General features: G+C 39.9%; 1 protein-coding gene and 1 pseudogene across 4 annotated transcripts in view; one reads left to right on the forward strand and one right to left on the reverse strand.

The window, feature by feature from the left end:
* Positions 1 to 1,089: 1,089 nt before the first annotated feature.
* Positions 1,090 to 26,899, forward strand: part of PPP3R1 (protein phosphatase 3 regulatory subunit B, alpha) — a 77,955-nt gene continuing 52,145 nt past the window's right edge. For 2 of the 4 annotated variants that reach the window (XM_036119291.2, XM_078056461.1), the window contains exon 1: positions 1,090 to 1,544. In XM_036119291.2, the coding sequence (XP_035975184.1) occupies positions 1,542 to 1,544 (3 nt within the window). In that variant the 5' untranslated portion in view covers positions 1,090 to 1,541. The remainder of the gene's footprint in view (positions 1,545 to 26,899) is intronic. The other 2 variants (XM_036119293.2, XM_036119294.2) reach the window with 2 other exon arrangements.
* On the reverse strand, positions 6,511 to 6,915 carry LOC118552691 (small ribosomal subunit protein eS12 pseudogene; annotated as a pseudogene).

Raw genomic sequence — 26,899 nt, forward strand, 5'->3', positions numbered from 1 at the left:
CACATAAACCTCAAGATTATCAAGAATTTGAAAGGGAATAAATGGTTAAAATAATTGCAAAATGTTTTCTTCCCTATCCTTATCACACCTTTCCCATCGGCTCCCCGCCCCCCCCCCCCGCCGCCCCCAATAACTTTCCTCCTTATGCTCTTCCATTTCCCATTACAGTCTGAATTTTCTGGGAATGGTAATTGCCACCAAAGTAGATATAGCCCTACTAAAGGGATAAGTGGGCAATCCATCTTCGAATGTGTTTCAAAAACAAACACTGGGCACCCCGTCAAACGGCAGCTTGGAGGGTTTAAGGAAAATACAGAACTGGGTGAGCAAGTCTTTGCGGGAGTGGGAAGCAGCTCTTCCACTCAGCTGTTTTGTGGCTCCTCAGCCTCAAGCTGTAGGCAGCTTTGGCTCTTCTTCCCTGTCTTTCCAACCTGGCTCCTGACCCTGCCAGCTCATACTGGGGTGTGGGCCTGCGGGTGCTGCACCGGGGTGACAACAGTCTAGATGCGCCGAGCAATTTTGTAGTGGGTCCAAGTCGGTACACTGATGCAAAGATACCAATCCTCCTGAGTAAACGGATTCCCTTCTAGCTCCAGGGCTTGGATTTTCCTCTTTTTTTGTTTTTGTTTTTTGGTGCAGTGCCTGGGTGGCTCTGACACCTTAAGGCCGCTCATCTGCTGCTCCTCCCCCACGAGGTTCCTACTCCTGGAACCAAGTACGCCTTCCCCCGGAGCTCGGACACCCCTCAAATTTCCTCCCTCTCACAGCACCCTCGCATTTCCTCCTCCTCCTCCCGACCCAGCCTTCCCCCCACCTGCCCGCCTCCAGCCACATGACAGGAAGGGCTCCGCCACGCGACGTCACCGACGTCCGCGCCCCCGTCCCTGTCCTCCCCCCGCACCGCACGCAAAGGGCGGCCCACGGTGGAGGGAACGTGGTCGCGCGCTCCGCGATCCCCAACCAGAGCTCGCCAGAGCACCCCGGCGGCCACGGCGGAGCCGGCGCGCGGGTTCCCGGATGTGCGCCTCTCGCGGAAGCCCCGCCCCCCCGCCGGCTCCGCGCGCGCCCCCGCCCTCCGCCTCGCTGCGCTCCGCTTTCCCCTCCCTCTCCCGCCCTCCCCCTTTTTCGTGCCTTGAGGTTGCGGGTCAGCGCGAACCACTGCAGTGAGTCCGTCACGGCTCTGGCGCGAGCGCTAGGCTGCAGACCCCGAGCCGTCTGGCCCCCTCTCCCCCTCTTTCTCTCTGCTTCTCTGTCTCTCCCCTTTCTCGCCGTCTCTCCTCCCGCTCTCTCTGTCTCCGAATCTCGACCTTAATTTCTCTTCTTCCCTGCCCGCTCCCGTGTGCCCAGTCACCCGGCCGGCGCGGGCCCCGAGGCACCGCCTCCCCTCCCCCAGCCTGCACCCCCTCCCCCGCGGGCGTCCCGAGGGCCGCAGCCGCCTCAGCCCAGCACAGCTGGGCCGCCGCCGCCGCCGCTTCCTGCGGGAGCCCTTCTGAGCGCCGACACTCTCCTCCTCCCGCGCGAGCCGCCGACCGCCGAGCAAAATGGTGAGACCTTTGCTTCCCCAATGCACCATCCCTCCTCCGCCCGCCGCTTCCAGGGCCGGGGGCGGGGGCGAGCCCCGATGCCTCCGGCCAGCTTCCCCCAGTGGAAAATTCGAGAGACCCGGCCCCTCTGGGGCCGCGGCGGGTCCGAGAGAGCCCTCAGCGGCCCGGGTGTGTTGGCGGCCGGCGGAGGCGGTGGGCCGTCTGCTTGACAGGACCGCGGGGCCCCCGCGCCCGCCCCCGGGCCTCCGCGGGGCGCCCCTCCGCCCCCTCCCCCCCGCGCCCCCGGGAGTCCGCCCGGGCCTCGACCCCCTTCTCCCCGGCCATTGGCCTGGTCCTGGCCACTCGTCGCCCTGCATTACTTTTTTCCGGATCCTCCTCCACGTGGAGCCCCCCTTTCACCCCCAGACTCACTCCTTCAAGTTCGGGTATATTCCAGAATCCTGGGGGAACTAATACGTGGTAAATGGCTTTTTATATAAGACCCACTTTCTCTCCAGACCTGTTCTTTCTCCCACTCCATTTTCAATCAGCGAGCTTTCGCAGGAATCCTGCCACTTCTCCCTTCTCCTGTTAGTATTTTGCTGCTGTTTGCAGCCTTATGGGGTTCCTTTCGCTGCTGCTTTTCTCTCTGCACTGGCGAACCGGAAAGGTCCAAGGTATATGTTCCTGAAAACGTAGTCTAACTCGGTCTTTGATAAATGGGGATATGTTTTCAGTGCTTCTTTACTGTCAAGGGTTTTTCGTTTTCTTTGTTACCTTCGTAAGTCTCTCTCTCGTGGTTGTTTTTGAATCATGGCGATTTAAATTTGTCTTTCCTTAACCCTCGCATTAATCCCTAGGTAGAATTCATTGCTGTAGTGTTTCAAACCGACGCTAGGGGTGTGTCTCCCGCCTCTGTCACTGTAGCCAAGAAATCAACGACGCCCTTGTAGCCTGTTACCTTACCGGTTCTCTCGCTCCGGGTAGCCGCTGCAGTTTCCTCTTTGCAATCACGAATTGTATACGTAGTAGAAAAAGTTCGCAGTGCTTTTCCATATGTGTCAGATATTCAGACATGTGATTTGGTTGTTAGGCTTTTTCTAAAAGTCTTCCAACAGTTGTCAGAAGATTTTTAGACCGATTGTTTGACGTTGGGTAATTTCTTGGATTGTATTTCACCCTGTGTGTAGAATTTAAGTGTTTCAAAATAGAGCGGTGGATTATCGGAGAGAGAAATTCTGTTGACTGCAACTTAAAATCAGTTCGATGTGATTGTGAGGGAACAAAGTGAAACTAGAAAATTCAAGTAAGTCAGCTTTTATTTAAAATACAGGACAAATCAAGTGCACTTATCATTGTACTTAAAATCCAAATTAGGAACAGACTTAATAAATGATTAGTGAGTTTGATATATAGAGGTAGTTTTTTCCTGCCAACTTGGGAGGCAGCTCAGAGACAGCTTTGGCCCCCAAAGTTACAAAACTTAGGTTTTTCCAGACTGCTACAGAACACAGCTTAGATCAAGACCATTCATAGTGCAGTCTTTTTGTTGGCATAGTTTTTTGGAGTTACGAATTGCACTCTAGTGCTTTAATGCCACTTCCTTATACATGTATTTTACTTGAAGATCTTTGACCATTGCAGTGGGTGTTTTTACCAGCATTTGTAAACAGTACATGGTGAGGAATAATGATCCAACCTTTTGTTGCTTATGTGTTATAGATCGGAATGAGCTGGTTTCCAAGTTTTGTTTTGTTTTGTTTTCCCTGTAGTGTGTCCCCCCCCCACCCCCCTTTGACCAACAGATTGAATTTGGGAAATTCCTTTTTTAGTTGTTAAATTTACCTTCCTGGTACTCAGTGTTTTCTTATCTTAAAAAAATATTTTAAGATTTACCTTTTGATACTGTTTCCTTCTAGTTCATTATTTCCCTCTTTCCAGTTTTCTTTTCAGTATTTTCTGATTTATTCTTGGTTCTTTCTTCTACCATTCTGTCAATACCGTTTCAGGACCTAATTAGTTTGTTGTGACAGTGGCTTCCCAAGTTTAGAATTATTTTGGTCTGTTGAATGCAGCACTGGTTTGAAAGTATCCAGACCATACCTATAGGTCAACTCTGCTATATGGGGTATTAATTAACTCAAATAATTTGGGCTTTGGAGTGATCTGGTTCATTTTTCTAGTTAATTGAGCATGGAATTCTGAAAATTTTCACTCCCTTTGGAAAACTTGATTATAACTTACGGAGTATCATGACCATATTGACAATTTTGTCAGTGGGTTTTAATTTATGAATTAACTTATGAATATCACTGATTAATTCAAGTAAGAGGAAAGTAAAAAGATTGGATTGAACTTATCAGCAATCTTTTCTGACAGTTATTTTAGTTGCTATATTAAAAGTAGTTTCTTTATTTCCTGAGAGTAAAGTCTTTCCCTCTTCTTCACCTCTTTTTGAATTTTAAACTGCTGAACATCCAGGTGGGATGAAGATTTTACACACACACACACCTGAGTACTGAGCTTCTAGGAATCCCCCCCCCCCCCCAACTAATGGTCAGTTGTTTGATAAAATAGTGTATGTTTACTGAAGTAAATAAAATAGATGTCTTCACAATTTTTTTCTCTAGGTAGGCATCTGTATTTTAGATAGAGTACTTCAGTGTTCCTGACATGCAGAAAAAGAATAAAATGATCACACAGAAGAGTGTTTGTTTAGGTCTGTGTGATTGAAAAGTCTCTGAGTAATTTTTGGAGAAGTAAATTTTGTAGGGGCATTATTATTTTATTTTTTAAATTTATTTTAATTTATTTATTTTTAAAGACTTTGAGACAGAGAGATAGCAAAGAGGGAGAGTGAGAGGAAGAAGCAGACTCCTGCTGAGCAGGGAGACCTATGTGGGGCTCGATCCCAGGACCCCGAGATCATGACCTGAGCCAAAGGCAGACGCTTAACTGACTGAGCCACCCAGGCGCCCCTGTAGGAGCATTTTTAGAAACTTAGTTAACTTTTCTTGCATCAGAAATAGTTTTTACCATGTACTTAGGATAATTTAAAACTAGGATTTTGGGGCGCCCGGGTGGCTCAGTTGGTTAAGCCACTGCCTTCGGCTCAGGTCATGATCCCGGGGTTCTGGGATCTAGCCCCGCATCGGGCTCCTTGCTCAGCGAGGAGCCTGCTTCTCCCTCTGCCTGCCGCTCCCCCTGCTTGTGCTCTCTCTCTCTCTGTCAAATAAATAAATAAAATCTTTTAAAAAAAATAGGATTTTATTTTGGATGCGTATATGAATACGGAGTGTAAGTAATTGGCTTTTCTTTTAAATTTGTTTTTTTAGGAAAACCTTTAATTTTATAAATGACCTTTCTATGGCTTTGTGTTTTTAAACTTTTTATTAAAATTATTTCCACAGTCTGGGGCACCTGGGTGGCTCAGTTGGTTAGGCGTCTGCCTTTGGCTCGGTTCCTGATCCTGGGGTCCTGGGATCGAGCCCCGCATTGGGCTCCCTGTTCAGCGGGGAGCCTGCTTCCCCTTCTCCTGCTCCCCCTGCTTGTGCTCTCTCTCTCTCAAATAAATAATAAAATCTTTAAAATAAAATAAAATAATTTCCCTAATCTGTAAATAGAAGTCAAAACATTTATTACTGTCCATGATACCTGCACTGGAGTTGCGCACAGCATATTTTAGTTCAGATTTTGTGACAAAGGCTGTATAGCAACAACAAAGTAAGCAACCTGTCTTATGGCCAGCAGAATTAAAATTCACATTACTCATGAGAAAATTTCTCTGCTCATTATGTCCCATAGTGGATGAGAAAATTAAAAAGGCATAGATTGCAAGGTAAAGAAGCTGACTGAGGGTTAGTCAGCAAAGCAACGCGAGGGACAGATAACTCTGGGTAGATCAGGCCTCTGTTATGGGTGGTAAAGCAAGCAAAAGTACATGGCAGTATAAGGAAGTCAGCTTGGGCCGGGAGGATTAAGCAAGTCAGACCGTGGGCCCAGAGTCTGGGCAAGCAACAGGGATTCATTCATATCACAAATACTTGTAGTTTTTGTCTGCTGTTCACTGGTTACTGTGCTTGGTTGTTGAAAATATTAAAATGATCAAGGCAGGTTTCCTATCTTCATTTAAATCTAGAACATTAGACAAATGCCAGTAGGTATGAAAAAAGTTAGTCCGAGTTATCGTATGAATAATGCACACAAACCCTGATAGAAATTGAGGAAAGAGCAAGATCAATTTCCTTTGGCATTAGGGAAAGTTTTGTGAAGGAGGTGAAAATTGACTTGGGTCTGAAAAGGTTATTAGGATTGCAGAAGGAAGAGTTGGAGGCATCTAGGAAAAGACTTTAAATCCTGGAGATAGGAAGAGAAAACATATTTGGAGCACTGATAACTTGAAATAGCAGTGTCAGCATCATCTGGGAACTCGTCAGGTCCTATCCTGGACCAGCTGAATCCAGAACTCTAGGGATGGGGGCAAGCAGTCTAGATTTTATAGCTTTTCCAGGTAATTTTTCTATTTCTTTAGAGAATAGCAAGGAATGTATTTATTTAAATTTTAGTTAAGTATCTGTTAACATACCTCACACTGTACAAACATAAGACACATTTGTAATTTCCAAGGAACTTAATCAAGTGGAGTAAACAAAACAACTATGCATTGTGATGTGTGCTATTAACAAACTAAATGTGGGGTGTTTAAGAATACTTAGCAGGAGATGGGTGCCTGGCTGGTTCAGTGAGTGGAGCATGTGACTCTTGGACTTGGGGTTGTGGGTTCAAGCCCCACGTTGGGTGTAGAGATTACTTTAAAATCTTTAAAAAAAATAAAAAAGTACATGGCAGGGGAGAGGCTTAATCCAAACTGGGGTGAGGATGGGGCAGGTAGACAAATGTCACTCAGAGAAAGCTTCCTGAAGAGAGAGATGAGGTGTCTGAGCTGAGTCCCCCCCCCCTTTTTTTTTTTGAACAAGAACCAAATTTCTTATTCTTTTCTTGCATTTTTGAAGTATTCCTTGATGACATCCTTCTCCTGAGATTCTTTGCCATATCCCTTAACTACCACACAACTGCAACCAGCCACTTTGTGGCGCTTTCCATCTCTGTCAGTTTTACAGAGGCCTACCCATTCACCTAGTTTCTTGTGTCATCAGCCTTGATTAGGTTGATTTGGTGTTCAGCACAAAGGGCTTCCACCAACTTGACATACATGGGCTCATCACAGTTGGGCGCAAAGCACACAAAGATGGGCTTGGTGCTTGTCTAAGGTTTTGGCATCTACGCAAATTCCACATGCCAGGCCATCGTGGCTGAGGGCAGTCTTCAGTACCTCTTGTAAAGCAGTATTAATGTCCATTACACCTTCAGCATCAGTGCCTTCCTCGGCCATGGCGGCATGGCTGTGGATTACAAGTGTAGCCGAATCTTGACTGCACCTGAGCCTCTGCTTCTGCGCCACTTGGTGGTGGCAGGGAAAGAGCTGAGCTGAGTCTTTTTTTTTTTTTTTTTTTAAAGATTTTATTTATTTATTTGGCAGAGAGAGGGACAGTGAGAGAGGGAACACAAACAGGGGGAGTGGGAAAGGGAGAAGCAGGCTCCCCGCAGAGCAGGGAGCCCGATGTGGGGCTCCATCCCAGGACCCTGGGATCATGACCTGAGCCGAAGGCAGTCACATACCAACTGAGCCACCCAGGCGCCCCTGAGCTGAGTCTTAAAAGGATGAGTATTTAGCCAATGAGAGAGGTGGTCTAGAAAGAGAGCTTTATGTTTAAAGCCATAGAGGCATAATATATACAAGCCAGTTCATCATGGCTGGAGGGTAGAGGGTTAGGGTGGAAAGGAGAAAGAGGGTGGTCAGTTAGATTGAGGCAAGATCATAGAGGAGTTTGCATATCATATGAAGAAGTTAACTTTTTTTTCCCTAAACCAGTGGGAAACTATTATTTTTAAGCAGGAGAATTACGTTGTCTCATTTGCTTTTTTAAAGAGATCAGTATGGTGGCCGTGTGGATAATAAAATAGAGTAAATTAATGTAGGAATGGGGGCCAGTTAAGAAATTGTTATAGTAATTCATGTGAGGACTTAAAAGACTGTAGGGACAATGCAGATGAGGAGGAGAGACCAGGTATGAGACACATTTTGAGAGGTAGAAGATAGGACTTGGTGACTGTTGGGTTGTAGGAAGAAAAGGGGTGTACCCTGTGTGGCTTCTGGCTTGGGTGACTGGACAGATGATTGTGCCATCCATTCAGCAAATGTTTATTGAGCACCTGCTTGGCTAAGATTCAGTTCTAGGGATATAAGAAATGTCCTTTCCTCAGGAAACTTCCAGTTTGCTGGGATGACTGTTGTATTATCTCTAGCATTCTCTTATCATATGGTAATTAATACTTGGAATGCTATGTTGCAAGATTCTGTAAGTTCAGTAGGATAGAGTCCTGTGAAATATTACTGCTGCTTGCTCCGTAGATATCATGGCCTAGGATAGAAGAGACTTGATAGCCTGAAGGTAGGAAGAGGTAATATGTATTAGAGCAGTGATTCTCAATATGTGAATCCTGAACTGGCTGTATCAGCCTCATCTGGGATCTTTTCAGAAGTGCACATTCTCTGCCTAGGAGGTATAGGAAAAGGAGATATGAGGGAGTAATGTTGATTTCTATTTTGGACATGTTGAATTTAAGGTAGTTGTGGGTCGGAGTGCCTGGGTGGCTCAGTTGGTTAAGCATCTGCCTTCTGTTCAGGTCATGATCCTAGGGTCCTGGGATGAAGCCCCACGTGCAGCTCCCTGCTCAGCTGGGAGCCTGCTTCTCCTTTTTCCTCTCTCTCTGCCCTTCTCCTCTGCTCTCTCTTTCTCTCTCTCTCAAATAAATAAATAAAATCTTAAAAAAAAAGTAATCGTGGGTCATCTAGGTAGGAATGGCCAACAGGTAATTGACTATATCTGGAGCTCAGAAGAGAAATCTGGGCTGGGATTAAAGATTTGAGCATTGTCTGTGCAGGTCTCTTAGGTAGTAGTTGAAGCCATGAAACTGGATGAAATCCTATGGAGAAAGAATATAAAATGAGAAGAGGGTAAACCATAAACACTGCATTTAAGAGGTAGATAGAAGATGAGGAATCTGTGAAGGTTGTCTGAGAATAAATTGAGTGGGAAAATTAGTAGAGCGATGTCAGATTTGAAGGAGTCAGCAGTGCCTAGATATTGCAGAGATGAGGAAAGAGAAGAACTTTAAAAGTATCTTAGAGGCATCAGGAGAGTTCTGGTGACCCTAGCAACAGTACAAGAAAACACCATTTTGTACTGATAACAAGGAAAGCCAGGATGCTGTGAGTTGAGGGATAAACGGGTGGACAAACATTGAGTATAGACTGTTCTTTAAAATTTTGACTAGAATGAGACAAGATAAGAGCTATGGAGGAAGGTTTGAGGAAGAATTTATTTTGGGGTAAAAGGAATAGCCTGGAAAGAGGGAGTGTAGTTGAGGATTCAAAGGGAAAAGATAGAATTATTAATAGTTTGAGGTTCCCCAAGGAGGTAGGATGAAATATGACTCTCCTTAGGCAATAAGAGATTTTTTTTTCATCTGTTAACATGAGAGGGAAGGAGATAAAAATGAAAACTGTTATAGAGGTCATAATCTTTAAGACAGTAACTTAAATCCTAAGTAATGAAAATAAGATTGCAAGGGAATGTAAACTCAGAATGCAGAGGCCTTGTCTTTGTCTTTTCATTGTTTTATTACAAATACTGATATATACCAGATATTAAGTAGTGTTTGAAGAAGGAATATGTGAATGAGTAAGTGGAATAAAGGAGTGAGTGCTGATGAGACAGTGGAGGCAATGAGTGTCAGTTCCTTTTCTGAGACATTTATGAAAAAAAGGACAAAGAAAAGTTAAGTGGTTTACAGTTGGGGGTGAGTTCTGTTTAGGATAGCAGATGTTGGTATTCCTTATTTACTTTTGAAGATTTCATTTATTTATTTGAGAGAGAGAGCAAGCACAAGCTGGAGAGGAGAGGCAGAGGGAGAAACAGACTCCCCGCTGAGCAGGGAGCCCGATGCGGGGCTTGATCCCAGGACCCCGGGACCACGACCTGAGCCAAAGGCAGACACCTAACCAACTGAGCGACCCAGATGCCCAGATGTTGGTATTCTTTAGAATTAGAAGAGAAGCCAGGCGAGGGAGCTGTAAGAAAGGATAGTTAATGGAATGAGTCCTAGAAGTGGCAGAAAGAAGAGGGATAAAGGGAAAGAAGGGACATCAAAAGAGAGGAGGGAAAAATAAAAAAAGAGTGAGGCGAGTAGGCCATGGCAACAGATACATTTTAATGTAGTTCATGGGAGGTGGCCTAAATTCTCTCAGTAATTCAAGATAGTTTGAGGCAAGATCATCTGAAGTTGAGATTAAAGGCTGAGGCAAATGGGGTGAGATTGAGGGTGAGGAGTATGGAAAAGGATTATAATACTGATTTGGGGGGACTTGATATGCAGTTAATAGGGTATTAAGTAAATGTTATTAAATAGTAAGTGGACCCAAGAGAGAGTACCAGTGGGTCAGTGACCTAGGGAATGAATCTAAGAAACAGGAGTATTAACAAGAGAAGAGGTTAATACTTTGTCAGTCTTTGTTTTAATAACTTCTGACGAAGTTACATAGGTCTAAAAAAACCATTTTCTGAGTTCAGGTTTTATGTAAGGGGAACATCTAGTTGTAGATTGATATTCTTAATTTTTTTTTTAAAGTTCTAAAGACACTATTAATTCATTTGCTTAAAATTCAGATTGTACCAAAAGTATAAAATGGCAAGTGAGCCTTTTCAGGGCTGATCACTGATATTCTTATATTGATCACTGTTGAGTTTCTTGTGTACTTCAACAAAAGGGAGGGTTTTGTTTTGTTTTTTGTATTTTTTTCTTCCTTTTTTTTGAACTTGTGGCAGTGTATGGATTTATTTTTTTATAATTTAGTTCTTATTTGAAAGATTAAATTTAAAGAGATTTTAACAGTACCATGCTCTAGTTGACTCATTACAGTTAGTTTTATTCCAAGGTTTTTAACTGTATTTCATTGTAAGCATGACTCAACAATTCAGCATAATTTTTTGATCGGGTAGTGATTTTGTAATGATTGAGGTTGGTATTTTAACAAGGTTCTAACTGTGACAGTATTTTACGAAATTACTCTTAAGAGAAAAAAAAATTTTTTTTAAGTAATTTCTCCACCGAATGTGGGGCTTGAGTTCATAACCCTGAGATCAAAAGCCGCATGCTCTACCGACTAAGCCAGCCAGGCCCCCAAGAAAATATTTTATTACAAAATTTTTTGTACTTATTTTTTCCATTTATTACCTTAGTAAGCGTTAACTAAATGGATAACAATTTCTTAAAAAGAGAAAATGATCTCCAAAGTGTAGTCTATAAAGCATCTATTCTATTTCAAGCTTGCCAGTTAAAATTACTTCCTCACTTTTATACTTCCAAATAAACCTTTTATTCAACAGCTCACATCTACTCTCCTTTTCTGAATTTTCTCCTTGAACTCCCATACCCTTTTTGTGGTATGAGTTGACAGCTAATGCATAGATCTGGCACAGGAATAAAATTTTGAAATGAGCTATGACTAATATATGTTTCTGGGTTTGTCTTTGGTTTTTGTAACCTTGTACTATAAAAATTTTTTACACATTTGAAGATTTCTATAGGAAATCTTTTAAAATTTAGCACTGAAAATTCAACAGTCCATAGGTTCTTATAGGTTCCTTCCTTAGAGTTTTGTTTTGTCAGTTAAAGCCCTTTATTAGGAGTATCACAAGGAGGGCCATGCGATAATCTGTTGCTATCCCAAAAACATTTCCGTGAGATGACACTTTGACTTGTTTTGGTAGCATTATTAAACTTATGTGTACTCTAACCAGTTCTCTTTTGTCCTTTGTAAATACAGAGTATTCATTTTTATTTGTGTGTGAGAATTAGATAAGCATTTTTAAAAATTATTCCGTTTTTTTTTTTTTAAGGATTTTATTTATTTATTTGACAGAGATAGCGAGAGCAGAAACACAAGCAGGGGGAGTGGGAGAGGGAGAAGCTGAGCAGGGAGCCCAGTGCGGGGCTCGATCCCAGGACCCTGGGATCATGACCGAGCTGAAGGCAGACGCTTAACAAGACTGAGCCACCCAGGCGCCCCTAGATAAGCATTTTAAAACCTAAGTACAAGACAGTGAAGCATAGCAACCTACAGAAAAGATCAAATCTTTACCATTGGTCTTAATGGAGCTGTTAGCAGTTTTATTAATCCTTAATCTGTCTAATTTCAGGGCTGATTTTTTTTTTTATCATATCTGCCTGAGTGTGATGCCACAAGGAATCTCCTGTTACTGGCATGCAGTAAGCTGACATCCTATAGTATTATTTACTTGTAAGGCAATCTTTAATAAAAATTGGAATATCAGGAAAAACAAGTACTGTAATAAGGGAAGTCGTGATTTTATATCTACTTATGTTGCAGCTGTTTTCCTAACAAAGAGAATTTTATGAATTATAAACTAACTCATAGTAATAATCTTTTTCAGGTAAATAATGAATTTATGAAAAATCAGATTACTTAAACTCTGCCTTCTTGTTGGCTGTCACTCTGTCTTTACCATCATACTTCTTGACTCTTTTATTTGCTCATTTTCTTGTTTTCAATCTACTACAGTCTAGATCTGTGATGTGCAATTTAGTAGCCACATGTAATTGTTGAAATTTTAATTAAAATGAATTAAAATTAAATAAAATTGTAAATTCAGTTCCTTAGCCACAATAGCTACATCACAAGCCCTTAGTGGCTCCTTGTGTCTAGTGGTTCCTGCATTCGTGCAGATATAGAACATTTCTGTCAGTACAGAGCAGAAATTTTGATTACATAGCACTGGTCTAGAATGATTATGTATCTGCAGTTAACTGAAAGTTATTGTGTTGGCAGTAATCTTCTAATACCAGCACGAGCTTTGGAGTTGGAAAAATTTGAATTTAGATTCTCGTTCTGCCATTCATTAGCTGTGTGACCTTGAACAAATACCATAAACTCTTGACCTTATTTAGTAGTGTAAAATGGGAATAAGAGCACCTCAGATTGTGGTGACAGTAGAGTGCCCGGAAATCCAGTTGCTACTCATTAAATGTATTCGGTTCTTCATTCTTCTTACTTGACTTCTTTGTAATGTTGGAATTTGTTGGAAACTCTTGGAGTTCTTTCCTTTTTTGGCTTCTGTGGCATTTTCTGCTGGTTGCTGTTCTGTATCTCTGACCATTTTTAATCTTTGTTGCTAGCTTCTCATCTGGGTTTGGTCCAAGGCCCTCTTAAATATTGATTGTATCACTTTCCCAATTAAAATCCTATATATTATAGGATTAACATCACCTTAACATAGTGCATGGACTCAGTAGGTTCTACTTGTTGTTTACTTCAGCTTCTTTTACCATGTTCCTCCTTTTTCTCTATACTCTAGCAACTTGGTCTTTGTGAACGTTTTATTCAGTATTGTATGCTAGATTTATTCTGCCATCTGTTTATTCTACCATCAGAGCCTTTTGCATAGGCTATGTTTGGAATGGTTCAAAAGTCCCTCAAGGAAGTAACTGAGCCTCCCACCACCGTGCCGGGTCAGACCGTGTTCCTATGTTATGCCAGCTGCCAGCATAGACCCCTCCATATTACAGGAACATTTGTTGAATAAGTGAATTGAGTGAATGCATAAATTCTTTGTTTATTCTCAAAGTTTCATCATCTCCTGTGTACTGATGATTCATACTTTCATTCTTTTCTGCTCCAGTCCATGGATCTGACTGCTTATAGGATATTTATCTAAATGAGGGTGTCTGTCAGTCACCTCAACTCATCATAACCAAAACCACATTCATTATTGTCTTCCTATTCATGCTTCCATTATTCTCTAATTTTTCTTCCTAGAAACAGTATCTATTCATTCACTCCTATCTGGAAACCTGGTATGCCTTTTTCTCTCCTTTACTACTAGTTAAGTCTTAAGCAGTCATCAGTTGCATCCTGTACTGAAAGAGTATAATACTGAAAGAGTATAACATAGGAATACTGGCCTGACCTGGTGTGGGGGTAGGAGGCTCAATCACTTACGAGAGGGGGTTTTTGAGGAATTCCATTTTGGTTCATGTACTATTGATAAAGAGGAAAATGTATTTATAATATTCCCAGTGTATTAATGCTTCATGCTGTTAAGTAGTGGCAGCTGAATCCAAAACACACTAGCTGCTAGTGTGGTGTTTATTTATTTTTTAAGTAAGCTTTATGCCCAGCGTGGTGCTTGAACTCACGACTCCAAGATCAAGAGTTGCATGCTCAACCCACCGAGCCAGCCAGGCGCCCCAAGCCATGTTATTTTAATGTGTAGTTTTAAGAGCATGAAGTTTTTTCAGGAACATAAGTATCATATTATAGCAAACGGTCTTCCCTTTTAGATCCCCCAATGCCTCTTGAATCAGCTTCTTTATTCCTATTGCCACTGGCATTGTTAGAGTTTCATTTAGATCTCATGTGGACCATTTCCATAGCGTACTTAATGCTTTGTTCTTTTTGCCTCCAGTTTCTTCCTTCTTCATTCCTTCTTTCATATTGCCAGTTTTTCTTCTGAAAAGGAAATCCACGTCACTGCCTCATTTGAAAGTCAGTGCTACATCTTATATTAAAAATTTAAATTCCTGGGGCATCTGGGTGGTCAGTCAGTTAAGCATCTGCCGTCGGCTCAGGTCATGATCTCGGGGTCCTGGGATTGAGCCCCACATCAGGCTCCCTGCTCAGTGGGGAACCTGCTTCTCCCTCTCCCTGCCGCTCCCCCCGCTTGTGCTCTCTGTCAAATAAATAAATAAAATCTTAAAAAAATAAAACCTTTAAAAAATGTAAATTCCTTTGCATGACACTCATGTTCTGATCCTTATTTCTAGCTATCTTTATGCTATAACCAAGTCATACTAATGGTTCTCAAGTGCCTCATCTTTTTTTTTTTTTTTAAACTTATTGGTGCTTTTGTTTTTACTTTTTCTTCCATCTGCACTGTGCTTCTCCTTTGTCTGGCAAAGATCAAGATCCCATTCCCGTGGCATTCTGTGAAAACTTTCCCAATTCCCTCGAGCAATTAATGGCTATTTGGAAATGTGTTTAATTGCCTCCCCTAACCTGTGGGCTCCTCTGAAGCAGGGGATGCATTTTTATTCATGTTTGGAAAGCCAGTTCCCATTCCATTCTCCTGGACTGTAAAGGTAAATGATGGATAGGTATAAGTAGACACTTTTCCTGCTGGCTTGGGAAGTCAGCAAAGGTGCAGCTGGGTTAGTTATATTTTCGTCTAGGGCTATGGAGGTCTCTGAAAGTCCTATGAATAAACAATTAGAAAGTTTAAGTGCAGGGGCGCCTGGGTGGCTCAGATGGTTGGGCGTCTGCCTTCGGCTCAGGTCGTGATCCCGGGGTCCTGGGATCGAGTCCCGCATCGGGCTCCCTGCTAGGCGGGGAGCCTGCTTCTTCCTCTGCCTCTGCCTCTCTCTCTCTCTCTCTGAATAAATAAATAAAACATACAAAAAAAAAAAAGTTTAAGTGCATTAGCACAATGGGAAAGCTACTGGAAAGGAAACTATTGATTCTAAAAGTTATAGGACTTCTTTTATGCTTCAAGATTTTCTTTACGTATCTGAGTAAATTGTCAGTTGCATGTGAGAATGTCATTTCATTTGTTAAGTGGTAAGTGGACTTTTTCATAAATAAAGGAAACTCAAAATTTGTAAATAACATTTTTATTTACGTAAGTTGATTTATCATAACATTTTTGTACTGGATATATTCTAGAACAGCTGATAAAGTGAGACTGTTATTCTAAATCTTTTATTTCTTAATTTAGCAAACATTTATGTTTGCCTACTACACATATTAAACTTAGTGCTAGGTACTAAGATGAAAGAAAAAAAAGACTCCCGGAGACTTCACAGCATAGACTGAGTCAGGCATGTGGAAGAAAAAATTATAGTGTATGTGTATGCGTATGTATATATATATATAAAATTAAAATACAATAAAGTATAATATATATGTATACATGTACATACATACATACACGCTAATATATGTTTTAGTAGAGCTATTATAAGGTGCTGTAGATTTCTTCTGATCACTCTGCTTGAACTTGGCATGTAGCAGCTATTTGGACATTTTTATTATTCTCTTGGGTCACATTATTTATAGATAACGTCAAACAGTTAAGTGCTGAGAGAATCATCATTTTGTTGTTACGTTGCTTTCAGTGAATTTTGTTTGATGCTGTGAGATATAATACAATGTGGTGGAACATGCATGGGTTAGAGAATTGGAAGACCTATAATGGAGTTTGCTGAATTTATACACACACACATACACACACAGACACACACACAGACACACACAAATAAATATATGCTCGTAAAATGTCCACAGCCTGACTGATTCAGAGTTCTTGTGGGTATTGAGTAAGGTAATTATCTAAGATGCTTGATAAAATGCAAAACGCTGTTTAAATTTTTATTTTTATTTTATTTTATTTTTTAGACAGAGTGCAGGGGAGTGGTGGAGGGGGAGAGGGGGCAAGAGAATTGTAAGCAGGCTCCACGCCCAGTGCAGAACCCAGTGCAGGCTGGATTTCATGACCCTGAGATCATGACCTGAGCTGAAACCAAGAGTTGGATGCTTAACCGACTGAGCCACCCAGGCACCCCCTGTTTAAATTTTTAAAAATCAATTACTAAAAACTAGTATGTCGTACTTTTTGGCAGATCTGGGTTTCATAATCATTTCATTCTGATTTCTGTGTGGCTCTCTGTCCAGTAATATACTCCTTAACAAAGTAGAAAGTGTATCTGAGTGTTGGGCTCTAAGTAACAGACTACCCACCCAACTAAATGTGGCCTGAATAATAAGGAATGTATTATCTCACAAAATGAGAAGCCTAGAATCAGAGAGTTACAGGGTGGTTCAGAGTTCATCCAGTTTCATCAGGGACATAGGTCCAGTTTACATTAAAGCTCCACTTATCCAAAGAGGGCCACCTCAATTTCAGACACTAACACCTGCCTGAAGAAAAGCAGAGAGCACTTCCTCAAGTGTCTCTTTTTATTAGATTGCAAGCCTCATTATAGGTTTTTTCTTAAGGTCCATTGTCTTTTCCATGTTTCTTGCATACCAGAAAAAGACCAAACTTCTTACTCAGGCAGTTAAGTGCATCCTCCCCCCCTGTACAAACTCCCCTTTTTATTGAGAAATAGTTGACATACATCAGTATAAATTCAAAGCATACAGCATGATTGTTTGATTCACGTATATTGTGAAATGATGGACACGATAGGTTCATTTAACATCCCTCATCTCACATAAATACAGTAAAAAGAGGAGAAAAAAAATTTTTTTCTCCTTGTGATTAGAACTCTTAATAATTTTCCTACATATCAAATAGCTGTGCTAGCTCTAGTCATTGTGTTGTACATTACGGCCCTAATACTTATTTCTCTTATTACTGAAAGTTTGTACCTTTTGACCACCTTCCTTCAAGGCAGTTCTTATAAACTGTCCCTAGCTTACCTTCTATCACCAGAGGCTAGGCCTTACGTAGTAAAAACCACTTCAGTATTTTATTTGGTATTCTGAACAGAAGTCAGTGATTACTGGTGGGATTGTAGGCAGTGAAAATTATATCTGGTTTTTGATGTTATACTGTATTTCTTCCCTCACCAGTATGTAGCTATAGCCCTGTGTTGTCAGCCTCTTTACAAAAATAGTTTCTATACCTAGTTTACCATAACCAAAAGTCTGCTTCCTTCCAAAGCATATCATTTGCCTTGCAGTCCCTTCAGGTGAAGGAAGGAGTTGGAAAACTATTTCTGTAAAAGGCCAGACAGTAAATATTTTAGGCTTTGTGGGCCATACAGTCTTTTGCAACTACTAAAGTCTGCCATTGTAGCTTGAAGCAGCTATAGATAATACACAAATGAGCATAGCTGTGTTGCAAAAAAACTTTAGTGTACAAACGCAGGTGATGAATTTCTAAAAGCACAAACATCAAAAGAAAAAGATAAACATCATACACATTAACTTTTATGCTTCAGAGGATACCAAGAAAATGAAAAGACAAGCCACAGAATGGGATAAAAATTTTTACAAATCATAGATTAGAGACTTCTTTCTGGAGTATATAAAGAATTCTTACAATTCAGCAATAAAAAACCCAATGAAAAATGAGCAAAAGATCTGAGCAAACATTTCTCCAGAGAAGATAAACAAATATCCAATAAGCATATGAAAAGAGGCTCAATTAGGGAAATGCAAATCAAAACCACAAAGAGCTACTACATACCTACTAGCATGGCTATAACCAAAAAGACCAGATAAGTGTTGGTGAGAATATGGAGAAATCAGAATCCTTATAACATTTTTGGTGGGTTTGTAAATGTTGTAGCTGCTTTAGGAAACAGTTTTTCAGCATGTTAAACATAGAGTTACTATATAACCTAAGTTATATAATCTAACCTATATAACCATTCCTAAGTATATACCCATAAGAAATGAAATGAAAAACTTGTACATGAATGTTTATATGGCATTATTTATAATAGCCAAAAAAGGGGAAACAGCCCAAACGTGCACAGATTAAATAAAATGTGGTATATCCATACAACAAAATATCATTTGGCAATAAAAAAAGTATTGATTCTTGCTATACTACATGGATGAACCTTGAAAATATTTTAAGTAAAAGAAGCTGGTTACAGAGGAACACATACTGTATGATTGCATTTATATGTGATATCCAGAATAGACAAATAGGTAGAAACAGAAAGTAGAGTGGTGGGGTGAGTCAGGGAGATGGGGAGTGACTATGTGAGGAATTTGTGGTAATAGCTGCACAACTTTGAATGTACTAAAAACCGTCCACTTCAGATGGATGAATTACATGGGATGTGAATTATATTTCAATATAAAGCTATTATTTTAAAAAACCAAACCCTTACAAAGCTATAGTAATCAAAACAGTATGGTATTGGCATAACCGCAAACACATAGATCAGTGGAATAGAATAGAGAAACCAGAAATAAACCCACACATATATGTGGTCAATTAATTTATGACAAAGGAACAAAGAAGATATAGTGGGGTGAGGATGGTCTCTTCAATAAATGATGTTTGGGAAACTGGACCACTGTCTTACACCATACACAAAATCAACTTAAAATGGATTAAAGACTTGAACATAAGACCTAAAAACATAAAACTAGCAGAAAATTTAGGCAGTAAGCTTCTTGACATCTGTCTTGGTGATGATTTTTTGGATTTAACACCAAAAGCAAAGGCAACAAAAGCAAAAATAGACAAGTAGGACTACGTCAAATTAAAAAGCGTCTGCAAAGCTAAGGAAACCATCAACAAAATGAAAAGGAAACTTAACTGAATGGGAAAAATATTTATAGATCATATATCTGATAAGGGGTTATTATCCACAATATATAAAGAGCCTGCAGCTCAATAGCAAAATGACAATCCAGTTTAAAAAAAATAGAGGATCTGTATAAACATTTTCCAAAGAAAACATACAGGTAGCCAACAGGTACATGAAAAGATCCTTAGCATCACTAATCATCAGGGAAATGCAAATTAAAACCATAGATACCACCTCACACCTGTTAGAATGGCTGTTATCAAAAAGTCAAATAACAAGTGTTGGCAAGGATGTGGAGAAAAGGGAATCCTTGTACATTGTTGGTGGGAATATAAATTGGTGCAGCCATTGTAGAAAATAGCATGAAGGTTCTTCAAGAAATTAGAAATAGAACTATGATCCAGCAGTTTCCACTTCTGGGTATTTATCTGAAGGGAATTAAAACACTAAAAGTTGTATGCACTCTCATGTTCATTGTAGCCTTATTTACAATAGCCAAGACATGGAAACAACCTAAGTGTCCATCAATGGATGGATGAGTGAATGAATAAAGAAAGTAGGGTGTGTGTATATATACAGTGGAGTATTACTCAATCAAAAAAGAAGGAAATCTTGCCATCTGCAACAACAGGGTGAGATCTTGATAGCATTATGCTAAGTGAAATAAGAGAAAGACATACTGTATGTTCTCACTTCTGGAATCTTTTTTTTTTTTTTTAAAGATTTTATTTATTTATTTGACAGAGACAGAGATAGCAAGAGCAGGAACACAAGCAGGGGGAGCGGGAGAGGGAGAAGCAGGCTTCCCGCCGAGCAGGGAGCCCGATGTGGGGCTCGATCCCAGAATCCTGGGATCATGACCTGAGCTGAAGGCAGATCCTTAACGACTGAGCCACCCAGGCGCCCCTCACTTCTGGAATCTTAAAAACAAAACCAAAAACTGAATTCATAGATAACAGAGAACAGATTGGTAGTTGCCAGAGGCAGGAGATAGTGGGTAGGTGAAATGGGTGAAGGCGGTCAAAAGGTACAAACTTCAGATATGAAGTAAGTCATGAGATAATACAGCATGGTGACTATAGTTAATACTGTATTGCATATTTGAAAGTAGTTAAGAGTAGATGTTAAAAGTTGTCATCACACACACAAAATTTTGTGATTGTTTTATGGTTACTGATGTTAACTAGACTTACTGTGGTGACCACTTCACAATATATACAAATTTGGATCTTCTTGTATACCTGAAACTAATATAGGTCAATGATGTCTCAATTAAAGATGTCACTAAAAAAACAAAACCGAACCCCAAGAGATGGTAGGCCTGATATGACCTGGGGCCATAGTTTGCTGACCTGATAGATTACCATTCTTTTTTTTTTAAAGATTTTTATTTATTTGAGAGAGAGATAGTGACAGAGATAGCGAGAGAGAGTATGAGCAGGGAGGAGAGGGAGAAGCAGACTCCCTACTGAGCAGGGAGCCTGATGCGGGACTCATTCCCAGGACCCTGGGATCATGACCTAAGCCAAGGGCAGATGCTTAACCGACTAAGCCACCCAGGCACCCAGATTATCATTCTTAATTCTCATGCAAAGTCATTTTCCTCTATCTTCCTTTTATATCTTTGAATTGTTATCAACTAACATCTTTCTGGATACTCCAGTTTTTCATTCAAAATATAGTACCTCTGACACATTTTCCCTCTAGGATCCTCCTTCACTTCAGGTGTTTATGTACATCTTTGCTTTAGTGTTTCTTGACCTTTCATTTGACTAACCTGTACTTTATATTTCATCTATTTACTTTGGCCGTAGTCAGGGTGGTCTCTTAGTATCATCCAGAACTGTGCCACTACTAGGATTTTATTTCCTCTGTTCTGAGATTATTTTCTTAATTATAATTACTGAAAATGCTATGCTTATAGAGTTTTCTATTTTGTTTGGGGATAATAGATGTTTTTAAATTAAAATACAGTACCAAATTAATGTTGTTCCTTCCAGGTTTCTGGATAGTTTCCATGTAATAGTGTTTTATATTTTCCATCCCTTTACTCCTCTTCTCAGTTGTCCCCACCTATCTCACACCCTGTTGTTGTCATGTTTTTGTGATTGAGACTACAATGTTAGATATATGAACAACACTGTGCCAGTGTAAGTTGGAAGTGACAAGTCACTTAAACTTAAGATGAGAGGAAAATGGTTTCGGTAATTTACTGCTTCTCTTATACAGAAAGGATATAGCCTTGTCATACATTGGTGAGAATATTATGGGAATTATATTAGCGTGAGTTCAAATTTGTTCTCTGCCACTACCAGCTGTGTGACCTTGTGCAAGTTGCTTAACCTTGACACCCCTATTTATTTATTTATTTATTTATTTTTAAGATTTTATTTATTTGACAGAGACACAGCGAGAGAGGGAACATCATAAGCAGGGGGAGTGGGAGAGGGAGAAGCAGGCCTCCCGCAGAGCAGGGAGCCCGATGCGGGGCTCGATCCCAGGACCCTGGGATCATGACCTGAGCCGAAGGCAGATGCCTAGCGACTGAGCCACCCAGGTGCCCCCTTGACACCCCTATTTAACCAGAAAATTGTTTGGAAGATAAATGAGATAATGTATGTAAAGTCTCTAAAAGAGTGCCCAGCACATAAATGTGATTTCATTTTTTTTTTTGTATTCGGTAAACTTTCCATTTTTCCATACTTGTCTATATTTACAAAACTATTAAAGATTTCTTTCTCAGCTTTTACCTTTTTTTTTTTTTTTTTTTTTTTAAAGATTTTATTTATTTGACAGAGAGCGAGAGTAGGAACACAAGCAGGGGGAGTGGGAGAGGGAGAAGCAGGCTTCCCGGCGAGCAGGGAGCCCGACGCGGGGCTCGATCCCAGGACCCTGGGATCATGACCTGAGCCGAAGGCAGATGCTTAACGACTGAGCCACCCAGGCGCCCCTCTCAGCTTTTACCTTTAAAAAAGTCATCCATGAGAACTAGACAAAGTAACATTTATTGTATTGCATGTTTAGTTTGAACTAAGGTAGTTAATTGAAATTTAAGTTAGTGCATCTGAAGTGTCTGAAGGATATTAGGCGGTTATGTAAAGAATTGTCTTAATTTGATGAAAATGTCATTGTTAGAAGTAAAACCAGATGAAAAGAGCCAGCAGGTTTTTGTTTGTTTTTGCAAACCTAGACTTTGAGAAAGATCTCTGCTTTATTTTTTTTTAATTTTTAAAATTTTTTAAAGATTTTATTTATTTGACAGAGAGAGACATAGCGAGAGAGGGAACACAAGCAGGGGGACTGGTAGAGGGAGAAACAGGCTTCCAGCGGAGCAGGGAGCCCGATGTGGGGCTCGATCCCAGGACCCTGGGATCATGACTTGAGGCAAAGGCAGATGCTTAATGACTGAGCCACCCAGGCACTCCAAGATCTCTGCTTTAGTAAAGCTTTTGTCACGTGTCTGTTGCTACTTGAGAGGTGTTTTACACCTTTGGGAATGAAATCTTATTCTTAAATCCTTTTCATTAATTGCTTACAGTGTATCAAACACTTAAGATACCATTCTTAACTTTTTGGACATACACTCAGTTTCAGTCCTGGAAAAACTTTGGGTTGGCATAAAGAGGAAGATTAATTGGCAAATGGACTGTGTTTAAAGTTCATATAACAGTTGTTTGGAACTTTATACATTTTTTCAAAGAAATTACAAAAGGATTTACTTTATAAATTATAAAAGCATATTTCAGTGATAATTCAAAAATATATATTAATAAGTATTTCCTGTGTTTCCATGCACTGGAGAATAACTGTAGTGAAAAAAAAGCCATAAGAATACAACCCATTGAGGGCGCCTGGGTGGCTCAGTCAGTTAAGCATGTGCCTTCAGCTCAGGTCACGATCCTGGGGTCTTGGGATTGAGTCCCACATCAGGCTCCTTGCTCAGCAGGGAGCCTGCTTCTCCCTCTGCCTCTGCCCCTGCTTGTGCTCTCTTTCTCTCTCTCTCTCTCTTAAATAAATAAATCTTTAAAAAAAAATACAACCCATTGAAATTTGTGGGATGTAGGTAAAGCAGTGCTGAGAAGGAAACTTACAGCACTAAATGCACATTTTAGAAAAGAAAAAAAGTGTCAATAATCTTGAGCTCCCAAGAACCTGAAGAAGAAAAAAAAAGAAGCAAAATCAAGCAGCGCCTGGGTGGCTCAGTTGGTTAAGCTTCTGTTTTTGGCTCAGGTCATGATCCTAGGTTCCTGGGATCAGGCCCCACATCGGGCTCCCGGCTCAGCGGGGAGTCTCCTTCTCCCTCTGTCTCTGCCTTTCCTCACTGGCTTGTGCTCTCAATTTCTCTCACTCACTCTCTCTCTCCCAAGTAAATAAATCTTAAAAAAAAAAAAAAAAAAAAAAATCTACCTAAAGCAAAAAACAAGGGAATAAAGATAAAAACAGAAATTAGTGGAATTGAAGACAAAAACCAGAAAAATCAATGAAATAAAGAGCTGGTTCTTCAGAAAGATCAATAAATTGACAAACCTCTAGCAAGACTGGGAGGATTAAAAGAAGAAACAAATTATCAGTATCAGGAATGATGTGTAGGGTATCACCATAGACCCTTCAGACATGGAAAAGATAATATGGAGATAAGATGAACAGCTCATACATAATTTTGACAACTTTGATGTAATGGACCAGTTCCTTGAAAAGTACATACTACCACCCTTCACCGAATATGAAATAGATAATTTGAATAGTCCGCATTACCTTGATACCCCCCCAAAGGAAACATTTCAAAAACTATCAATTTTCCCATATCAGTGTAATGCAAAAATTTTAAGAGAATGGTAAAGAAATAAAACTAAGCAGTATGGGAAAAAAATTGAATGCCGTTACCAAGTCTGTCTCACTGCAGGGATGCACAGCTAAGGTTCACTGTTTGAAACTCAATATAAATAATCCACTGTATTAACAGCTAAAGAACAATCACATGATCACATAGTTTGATGGAAAAACGCATTTAATAAAATTCAGGACCCGTTCATAGTTTCTTTAAAAAAATAAAAATAGATATAGAGGGGGGAACTACCTCAGTTGGATAAGGAATAGCTATACAAACATATAGGTAACATTATACTTAATGGCAAAGACTGAATGCTTTTCCTGTAAGATCATTAACAAGGTAAATACCTGCTCTCACCACTCTTTCAACATAGTAATGAAAGTTCTACCCACTGGAATAGGCAAGAAAAAAAATAAAGGCATACAGATTGGAAAGAAAAAAAAACTCCCTATTTGCAGATGACATGATTGTCTACATAGAAAATTCTGGGAAATCTACAACAAAAAACTAGAACTAATAAATGAGTTCAACAAGATTGTAGGATACAAGATAAACATACAAAAATCATGGTTAATTTTGGGTAGAAAAGAAAAATAGGATTGGTAAGGTTAGATATTATTTAATGGATAAATTTTAAACTGTGAGATTGAATAACAGGTATCACTATTTCAGGCCCCATCATGTGGTAGGATCTTTATATTTTTATGCAGTAGGATCTTTAAAATAGTTAACATTATGTACCCTCAAACATTTGCTAGGTGTAGTTACAGAGTATAATTTTGGCAGCATTTATCAGACTAGGAAATTATAGGGTTTTGTTTTCCTCCTAAAATAATTTGACAAGTATAGATGTTCTTGACTTCTGTTGGAAAACTAGTCACTGTTTAACAATGGTATACCACGTTAGCGAACATTTCTGCCATATGATAGCATCATAACTAATTTTTATAGAGTATACACAAGATCGCTGGTGCCAGATTTGTTGCCATAACCAAGGTCATGTTTGATTTGTATTGCTAAGAACTTCTGTTTCTGAGATTTATTGCCTTTTTTTTTTTTAAGGTTTTGTTTATTTGAGAGAGTGTGCGCACACGTGACGCGAGAGAAGAGCATGGGGGGGGTTGGGGGAGGTGGTGCAGAGGGAGAGGGAGAAGCAGACTCCCCTCTGAGCAGGGAGCCCAGTGTGGGGTTTGATCCCAGAACCCTGGGATCATGACCTGAGCCCGAAGCAGATGCTTAACCAACTGAGCCACCCAGGTGCCCCTGCCTCTTCTTTTCTTATGCTGATTGTTGTACTGGCCTACAAAAGAGCATAATACAAAGTTAAGCATACCCTGTTTGGGAAACCCTTGTCTCCTGGACCACCAGGATGCCTTAAGAAGTTTCTTGACGTTCCATGTCTGTGTTCTCTCTCCCTTTCTCCCTCTCTCCCCTTCTCCTATATTTAAATATGTCTAGCATCTTCATTAGTAGTAAAAAAAAAAACAAAAAACGATACAGCTGGAAGGACCCCTTGAAATCATCTAGTCAAACTTTCTTATTTCCTGTATGGAGAAGTCAGTGTCTAGAGGGAGGGGTACTTGTGAACTCAGCTTGATACAGAGACTTGTCCTTGGAAGTCTACTGATACTAGATTTTTGTTTCTTGGTTCTGTCCTTTGATCTTTTTACTTCCTTTCACCCAAATTTACCCATCCACAGTTCACACCTTGTTTTATACTTCTGATAAGGAATATCTGTCCTGGAATAGGCATTAAGATGGTCAGTGATTTTACCCTAGAAATTGATTTCCTTATAAAAATTACATTAACTGTGGGAAGTTGGCAAACTTTTGTCTTTCAGCAGATGAAGACATTTGGATTCTAACTTTTTCTTCAAGTCCATATTATTTAGTATTTTTAGAATTTACCATCTTATGATTATCAATTTTGATACACATTAAATCAGGAGGAATAGGAATTTAATTTCTAAAGAAATTTTCTGGCAAAGAAATGAAGAAAGTATTTTTGGATCTCTTATCTCATTTTGTTTAGAGTTACTTTGATCTTGAAATGTCTAGATGTGAGAGAATAAAAATAAATTTTATAGATGCATACTGTAAAGTTTAGACTATTTTCAAAGGGCCTGCTGTCAGAATATGTAGACATTTATCTTTAGGAGACTTTAAGAGGTGACAGCATTGTCTTATTTGGTTATAGGCTCTTCTTGGGAACTATATAAATATTACTTACGTATTACAGTACTGCTTGCTTATTTAAAGTGTATGGAGATCCAGATCTTAATAGATACTCATTATGAAAAGTGAGCATTAAGGAAAGCAGAAATCTAAAGTTCTTTAATAACTGAACTTTTAAGAATTTATTGAATCTCTTAGTATGTCCTTAATCTAACCATGTTGTGTAATACATTGATGCTTAACATGCCACTTAAACCAAGTTCCTTAAGGCTATCTGGATTTTTACATGCACCTATAAAATACTTCCTTGCATAAATTTAGGACAGTGTTAAATCTGGCAAGGGATATCGAAAGATAATAAAACAACTGCCTTCATGGAATTTAAGCTCTGAGAGGGGGACTAAGTAAAGGATGAAAGAATTATAAGAATCAAGATTACTGTAAGTTTCTGGTTTCTCATGATACTGTAAAATTAATCTAAAAAATACATAATTTGCTACCTTGAAATGAGTATGTAGGTTATAAAAACAAAATTCGATATACTTTAATTGTGAATAATAGTTGATAGGAAACTTACTATTTTAAAGAAAGTGATGAGAAATTTTTAAAAAGTAGGGATTTAAATCTGTGAGTTACGAAGCAATTCCATTATACTTGAGACTCCTACTGAGTTTTAAAAAAATAAGCTTTAGGGGCACCTGGGTGGCTCAGTTGAGTGTCCAACTCTTGCTTTCGGCTCAGGTTGTGATCTCATGGGCCGTGAGATCAAGCCCTGCGTGGGGCTGCACACTCAGCGGGGTATTTGCTTGAGATTCTCTCTCTCTCTCTCTCTCTCCCCCCCCTCCACCTGATTGTGCACACACATATGCATGCCCTCTCTCAAATAAATAAATAACCC

The sequence above is a fragment of the Halichoerus grypus genome, chromosome 10 (assembly GCF_964656455.1).
Source record: "Halichoerus grypus chromosome 10, mHalGry1.hap1.1, whole genome shotgun sequence".
Lineage (NCBI taxonomy): Eukaryota > Metazoa > Chordata > Mammalia > Carnivora > Phocidae > Halichoerus > Halichoerus grypus.